The sequence below is a fragment of the Pinus tabuliformis genome, chromosome Q (assembly GCF_031772625.1).
Source record: "Pinus tabuliformis cultivar Carrire ecotype Pingquan chromosome Q, CPIR1, whole genome shotgun sequence".
Lineage (NCBI taxonomy): Eukaryota > Viridiplantae > Streptophyta > Pinopsida > Pinales > Pinaceae > Pinus > Pinus tabuliformis.
The window spans coordinates 1,360,345,868-1,360,354,764 of NC_142296.1; the positions used below are offsets into that span (position 1 = coordinate 1,360,345,868).

Here is an 8,897-nt window from a genome sequence, read left to right on the forward strand (position 1 = left end):
AGGGTATGATTTTCTGATCCCTATGAAGGTAGATTTGTGGATGCCCCTTGTGCTCTCTGCCTTAAAGTAATTGAATTGGTCTCTATGGATCTCTATGTAACACCCTCCTCCCACCCTACCCAAGTAATCGATCAACTGGGGTAAACATGCGACGAGAGGCCACTATGATATGATTCGACCTCCTAAGTTACGTTAAGGAAGTGGAACCGACGGAAACACACTATATATACCTTCAACATCAGTGTTAGGACCCTCAGGAACCATCCCAACCTTTTTACCAACCAGCCCCTGGGTGCCACTAAGATTTTGGACCACTTGACCCCTGGACGCTCCCATGCTATAGGCTTGCCAGTGTCCAGGAGGCTATGGATGCTCTCATGACAAGGCATGCCAGCGCCCAGGGACTATTTTGCTCAGTGCTATGCCAATGTCGTCGGGATTTGAGCCACTTTTTCAGGCCCAGAGGCCAGGTCACTACCCATAAATGAATGACACCTTCAGAACAGTAAAATAATAGAGAAATGATAGTACAAATACAATTACTTGAACAAGACCTTGACTAGACACCTACTAGCCATGATAGGCATTTCGTCAAACATATCACAAATATGTAATCTACAGGAGTAAATAACAGATCTAAGAATAGGGGTCTCATACTTAGCTGAAAATTGCTAAGAAGCATTGATGCCTCAACACATTAACTGCCATTTCATATATTAGCTCTCAAATACATTGTTCATTCATTTACAAGTAGAAACATGATGAGAGCCATACATATCTACTGTCATAAACATATACATAACCAGTATGATAGCAACAAAAATACCAAGGAAATCACAGCCATATAATCTACACATAATTTATAAACCAGTGTAATACTCATAGAAATACAAGGAGAAATAACCTCATATTGATGATGCAAAATCCAAACCCGGGATGGGACTTCCACGTTCCACCCAACCATAGAATGGCTGAGCCAAATCTCTCTTCAGCCATTCACCTTCGTGCCATATTCCAAGCATGAATGTGGGATCTCATAGAACACATCAATCTAAAACCATTTAGAGCTTCCAGAGGCCATCCACCTCAACCCATCAAATAGTGATTGCACCTCACAGTTGGACGTCACGAAACCATCATCAGATTGGTCTCTATCCAAGCCTTCCAGGGCTCCAGAGCATTTGTCCAACCAAGGCTTCCAGGACTAGTAACTCAACCCACAACTTATTCCAGGCTTACAGAGTGTTTGTCCAACTAAGGCTTCCAGGACTAGTAACTCAACCCACCAAGGGCTTCCAGAGCGTTTGTCCAATCAAGACTTCCAGGACTAGTAACTCAACCCAAGTTGTTACAGGGCTTCCATAGCGTTTGTCCAACCAGGGTTTCCAAGACTAGTAAGTCAACCTAAGCTAAGGAAACATGAGAACCAACCAAAACAAAACAAAGAAATAAATCCACAATCACCATGGGTATCCAGGAAATGGCAAGGCTAGGAAATTCACTGTCAATCCTGACCATTCTCCATGCCAATGATAGATCATGACCAATAAACCACATGCATATGCCATGCATGCTAAGTCACCTAATTCGGGATACGACGGATACGGGGATTCGAGTGTCAGATACAGACACATTGACCCCCTGGAATAAGACATGTTCGGATACGTTTTATATTATTTTATTAAAATATATATATTTCAAACATAGATCTTCATCTAGATGTAAGTTTTACAAAGTAACATTATGTATACAAATACAATTGTGACAAATGATAAATCATAATACATATTCAATTTATCAATGATCCAATAGGAGAAAGACGAGATAGTAAGATAAAGATACTGTGGTTTTCTCATTAAGTCATCAAAATCAAATTGTGTTACACAGGTAGTGCAATGCCAATGGAAAATAGAAACAACAAATACAAAACAACTACAAAATGCAAGCTTCAAGGCAGTAGGTAACTCATGAGTCATCAATTCTCATAGTCATCATCAAAATCAGCGTCACTATCCTCATCCTCATCATCATTATCACTGTCCTTTTCTCCTTTCTCCCAAACACCCACAACAAACCCACAACAAACTAAACAACTCAATGTGAAAACAGAATGGGGAAATATGCCTTTATAACGCCGCGCGGGTTCCTGATGGGGGGATTCGTGTCTGAAAATCGAGACATGGCATGTCCCGATTGGGACACGTTCCAAATTCTAATGTGCCCTGATTGGACACGACGTGTCCCGATTTTCGGACACGAATCCACCAGAATCGTGTCCGATTCGCTGGATTCGGGACAAGTAGGGCTTGGGGGACGAATTCGGTTTCATAGCATGCATGCCAAAACTACTGAGGAAAACATACATGCAAATCGGTACGTGCAAGCAAAACCCGTTGTGGCTGTTGATCCCGATGTCCTCTTGCACTTTCCTTCTCTTCCTTTTCCTTGCTCCAAAAATCCAAGTGTGCCACACCATCCAAGAGTGCTCCAAGAAAACTCTAAGTATCCAAGAATATGTGAGAAAGAGAATAATGAGAGAGCTCCAAAACTTAATTGACGAAAGTCTGTGTACTGATCCTTAGAAGCCTTTTTATGAATGAGGCCTCTATTTTCTTCATTTTCCATTATTTTCCTTCATTTTTCTCCTCACATGCAACCTGTGACCTTTCACCTCCTTTTTCTTCTATTTTCCATTATTTTCATAAATAAATGTGCCAAAAATGCCATTTTGCTTTTCCAAAGCCTTAGCCATTGCCTTTGTCAATTTCCTTAGCCAGTAATAACCAAATGAACACCCACACTAGGATGTTTTGTCCAACATTCAACTTGGAATAAGTGTCCCATCAACTGTGGTTATTATTTTGCCTTTATTAACTTTTATTACATGGAATTTTCACCAAGTTTGTTACAAAACCCTCCCCCTTGGGGGAACACTGTCCTTTGTGGTCAACAACACATATAACCACAAGATTGTTGTAAGTAAAACATATTGTCGATGGAGCTTTATAACTTAGCTCGTTGTAGCATTTACAATGATCAACCTGCTAGGAAGCAAACGAACATGAAAACATAACAAACATAACATCATAATGACATGACACCCATACTGCTTATTGGAGCTTTATAACATAGCTCATGGTGGTATTTACATCTATATACATATGTACATATACCAAACATCACCAAAACATGTACCAAAACATATATCAAGACATATATCAAAACACCATACCAAAACTGCTTTGCCTCAATCGACAAACAATGAAGGATACATAGCTCACATCTGATCCGCCATCTCCCATGTAGGTTCATCGGGCCCAAAGTGCTTCCATTGCACCTTAACCTCCTTGATTGCTTGGTTCCGGAGCATGATCACCTTTTTCTGCAATATACACTGAGGCTCCGACTAGAATTCTCCATTTGGTTCCACCTGCAATACAGATAAGTCAATCACATGATCAACATCTTTAACATACTTCTTAAGCAATGACACATGGAAAACATCATGGACTCTCACCATCGGAGGTGGTGCAAGTCGATAGGCCACTGGCCCAATCCTCTCAATAATACTGAAGGGTCCACTTAACCGGGGTGCCATCTTGGCACATGTGACATGATCCAATCCATAAAGAGCTCTTCTTTGGTTTGATGTGCAAGTACACCTGTTCTAATTTGCATATCGCTTTTGCCTATCCTGTGTTGCCTTTAGTTTTTTCTTGATTACCTGCATTTTCCGTTCCATGTCTGCCAACATGTCTGGTCCAATCAACACCCTGTTAATTGGATCACTCCAATTGATAGAAGTATTGCAACTCCATCCATATAATGCCTCAAACAGGCTCATCCTCAAAGATTCCTAATACCGTAAGCGAAATGTACCAGTGGAAGATACTCTGCCCACTTTCACTGCTGATGCATCACATACATCCAAAACATGTCCTCCAATATCCTGTTGACCCTCTCTGTCTATCCATTTGTCTACGGATAATAAGCTGTACTGAAGGCCAACTCTGTGCCCAAATCTGCAAACGACTCCTTCAAAAACTTGGAAGTGAACTTTGCATCCCTGTCTGACACAATCTTCTTCAAAACACCATGCAATCTTACCACATCTTTGATGAATATCTTGGCACATGTGACATGATCCAATCCATAAAGAGCTCTTCTTTGGTTTGATGTGCAAGTACACCTGTTCTAATTTGCATATCGCTTTTGCCTATCCTGTGTTGCCTTTAGTTTTTTCTTGATTACCTGCATTTTCCGTTCCATGTCTGCCAACATGTCTGGTCCAATCAACACCCTGTTAATTGGATCACTCCAATTGATAGAAGTATTGCAACTCCATCCATATAATGCCTCAAACAGGCTCATCCTCAAAGATTCCTAATACCGTAAGCGAAATGTACCAGTGGAAGATACTCTGCCCACTTTCACTGCTGATGCATCACATACATCCAAAACATGTCCTCCAATATCCTGTTGACCCTCTCTGTCTATCCATTTGTCTACGGATAATAAGCTGTACTGAAGGCCAACTCTGTGCCCAAACCTGCAAACGACTCCTTCAAAAACTTGGAAGTGAACTTTGCATCCCTGTCTGACACAATCTTCTTCAAAACACCATGCAATCTGACCACATCTTTGATGAATATCTGTGCTACATCGCTAGCTGAGAATGTAGACTTCACTGGAATGAAGTGCGCAACCTTTGTCAACCTGTCCACAATAACCATGATGGAATCATGTTGTCTCACTGTCCTCGACAAACCTGTGATGAAGTCCATGGAAATGACTTCCCATTTCCATTCTGGAATCGCAATTGGCTGTAGCAGTCCACTTGGATGCTTACATTCTGCCTTCACACGCTGACAATCAAAACACCTAGCCACATACTCTGTTACATCCTTCTTCAGATTCGGCCAATAATAAAATTTCTTCACTACTGTCAGTGTCTTCTGATAACCTAGGTGACCTGAATATGGTTTCGCATGAAACTCTCTCAATATCACCTTCTTGAGCTCACTGCTATCTGACACATATATCTTGTCTCTGAATCTAACCAATCCATCTGTTGTAAGGCCACAGTCCACATCCTATGCACCTGCACCTGTACCACTACTTGTACCTATACTTGTACTACTACCTGTACATGTACCTCTACTACTACATGTACTTGTACTACTACCTGTACCTGTACCTGTACCACCACATGTACCTGTGCATAATCTCCATATACCTGACATCCTGCTGACTTGCCTGCAAGATCCTATCCTGTAAGCTTGTCCCATAGGAGCTCATAGCTGCTAATTGATTTACCTGTATCCACCTGTTAAGATCATCTGCCACCCTGTTCTCTTTACCTTTGATATATCTGATCTCGAAATCGAACTCACTGATCATGGCCAACCACCGAGTCTGCCTACCATTCAGGTTTGGTTGGTTAAATAGATACCATAACCCACTGTGATCACTCATCAACACAAATCTCCTGCCTAGAAGGTAGTGTCTCCACATCTTCAATGCATGTATGATCATTGCCAACTCAAGATCATGTGTGGGGTAGTTTTGCTCATGCTCATTCAGTTTTCGTGACTCATAGCATAACACTTGTCCATCTTGCATAAGGACTCCATCAAGTCTTTTCTTGCAATCATTTGTGCATACTCCAAACTCTTTGTCCAGATCTGCACTCTTTAACATTGGTGCATGTGTCAACAATTGGTTAAGTTGCTCAAAACTAGCCTCACAGTCCTCTGTCCATTCAAATTTCTTACCTTTTCTCTGCAATGATGTGATAGGATAAGCAGTCTGTGAGAAGTCCCTGATGAACCTCTTGTAATAACCTGCCAATCCTGTGAAGGGGCTCACTTCATCTACATTCCCAGGAGCTACCCACTCCATGATGGCCCTTATCTTTTCTGGATCCACTGCAATGCCCTCCTTAGAGACAACATGTCCCAAGTAATGTACTTCAATTTAAAAGAAACTACACTTGTTGAGCTTAGCATACAACTGATGCTCTCTCAACAATCTCAACACTACTGCTAAATGCTCGACATGCTTTTCCTCATTTTTAGAATATACCAATATGTCATCAATGAACACAATAACAAACATATTCAAGTACGGATGCAACACACTATTCATCTAGCACATAAAAGTAGCTGGAGCATTAGTCAAACTAAATGGAACTACAACAAACTCATAATGCCCATACCTGGTCCAGAAGACTGTCTTGTGAAAAAGTAGTGGGAGCTTCTAGTGTTTTAATTGCATTTATATTCAAGTTTAAATCTAAGCAATGAACAATGGGGTTTGGGCATTAAACTTCATGTGCAAAAGTAGTGTTGTGAAAATCGTGATAATATCGCGATATTATCGTTTTATCGCGATTTTTTCTCGAAGCTGATATTATCGCGAGTAATAATCGCGGATTTTTTTTTATACCCCCATAATTTCGAAAAAATTGCGATATTTTGAAAAAATCGCGATTTTTTCCCAATTTATCGCCAAGGGTTAGGGCAGCGCGGTTTTATAAAGGATGCTAAATGTTCGAAATGCAATTTTTTTTGAAAGAAACAAATAATTTTTTAGTGGGGCAGCTTAATGATCAAGTCCAGGCCCTAGTATTGATATGCTATTCATGGTAATGTTAAATTCTTAAAGTAAAAGTGACATTCTCCTTAATCTTCATTTTCATCATTTTACTTAAATTTTTAACATTACCATGAAATGACACAGGATGTTTGAGAGTGGTTCCGGCTTCATTGGATTTCATATGGAGAAAGTAGAATTTTAGATTTCATTCAAAATCCAGCAGACTTATTAGTTTTTCAGGATTTCAGGACTGGGAGATTGTAATGTTTCCAGGTGACACCACCTGCCCGGGCTACCCCTGCCACCAGTAGAGGACATGGTCTACCTCCTATAGCTCCTACTTCTAGTTCTTCAGCTTCTAGAGCACAACAGACTCCACTGCCAACTCCACCAGCACCAACATCTACATCTAGAGGGAAAGGGAAAGCTGTGGCATTTTCTCGCAAGAGGGGCAGAGGAAATCAATAGGATTAGACTTTAGTTATTTTCTTCATTTTATTGTATATGACATTATGACATGATGAGATACATTATTATATTTTTTGTTGATATTTTGAGGCTGAGTTGGGACTCAGGAGTCAGGACTTACTATTCAGGACATGATTCAATGTTATGTGTGATTTTAGCAATAGAAATGATATTAAACATCTTATATACTAGTTCTTTTATCATATTTATGTGTCAATGTATTTATTTTATGTTGTAGATGGTTTAGATATTAAAAAAATAAAAAAAAAATGAATATTTTTGTACCAAACGATTTTTTCCCGATTATTTCCGATTATTTCCCGATAATTACGATTTTTTCCGATTTTTTCCTCGCGCCGATATTATCCTGATAACGATTAATGCAACATTGTGCAAAACAACTCAAGACCGGGAGGGGGTACATGGCACAAATAGTGAATATCTTTACAGCCTGTTGTGAATATGTTTACATTACATGTTGTATTACACATTTACTAAGCATATAGTGAATATCTTTGTGAGTATCAGCCTATAGTGAATAATAACTATGCAGCCTATAGTGAATATCTTCATGTTACATGTTGTATTACACAAAGCATATGCAATTTGCAAGTTTGTGTTGGTTAAGGACTGACTATATGATGAATATTGGAGGTCGTTAATTTTCTAGACAGTTTTTGGTTGTCATATTAGAGGTTTACGTCAGACTTCTCATTGAACAAAATAACGGTTGTTCTCTTCTATTATTGCTGACCGCCCCTTTTATCTTGTTGTTAAGCAACATTGAGATGCATTGTTTGCATGGCAAGCCTGAAAAGATTTATGCATTGCAGTGCAATATTTTGAATTTTCTGACAGTTCTTTCATTTATAAAATTTTCAAACTAATTTATTTTTGTGTGCAAGATGTTCATTCGTTGGTTTAAATTTGCAGAATAGATTGTTGTTACGGCATCAACCTGAAATCCAGTTTGTGAAGGTTGCATTCCAAAAAAGTTTTGTGACAGGTAATATGAACTTTCTAAAGTGCATTACCGACTAGATTGAATTCACAATTAACATGCTCTTTACATTTTTATTTTTGTGGATAATATCTGCTAAGTTTATGTGTTCCTCAAATAGTTTATCAAATTCTACAAGATATGGTTCGGCCATCAAAGCCTTCAACAAGTGATGCACCACGTGGTATTACAAGGGATGCCATTGGAGAAACAGAGACAGATTCTGAGTGAGTATAGATGAGATTTTCACAACTAATTCCATATATGTTGTCACAAAGACACTGATTTTGTTCATCTGTATAGTAGGGCAACAAATTTAGGGATTAGTTCTATTGAAGTCGTTTTGATTGGTGTCAAGTGATAAGATGAACTCATCCAGCAAAGACTGGTATCATTAGAATTTCATCAATTCGTAAGTAGGTGCTCTTTACCTTTAATCGTCTATGATTGATGGAAGGCCATGAAATTGCAGATTCATTTGTATGGTGGTTTAACCCTTGTTATATAGATTCTTACGTTGTTTTAATTTTTACATTTTTTATTTCTAATAATTACTTAATGACCAGGTTTGTTCTTTTGTTGAAAGTTATTCAGATTTTCTAATTTTGATGCATTTGTATGCCACAAAGCTACTAAAAGCCACAAGTCATTTACATCTTTACTTATTAAGTACCTAATGAAACATGGTATGCAATTTTCTATGAAGTAAATAGTGCAATCAGTTGGCTGTGACCAATACTTTCGGTTTTGTTTGAACATAATGTGGTTTGTGCACCCTTATATTTCCTGTTTTGAATGATTGCATGGAAACACTCGCACTTAACATCAAGCA

General features: G+C 39.0%; 1 protein-coding gene across 1 annotated transcript in view; it reads left to right on the forward strand.

Annotated features, from left to right (window-relative positions):
• Positions 1 to 8,630, forward strand: part of HVA22K (HVA22-like protein K) — a 268,589-nt gene extending 259,959 nt beyond the window's left edge. Inside the window, exons 7-8 of the mRNA XM_089383627.1 lie at positions 7,999 to 8,071; positions 8,187 to 8,630. Of these exons, the coding sequence (XP_089239753.1) occupies positions 7,999 to 8,071; positions 8,187 to 8,296 (183 nt within the window). The 3' untranslated portion in view covers positions 8,297 to 8,630. The remainder of the gene's footprint in view (positions 1 to 7,998; positions 8,072 to 8,186) is intronic.
• Positions 8,631 to 8,897: the final 267 nt, after the last annotated feature.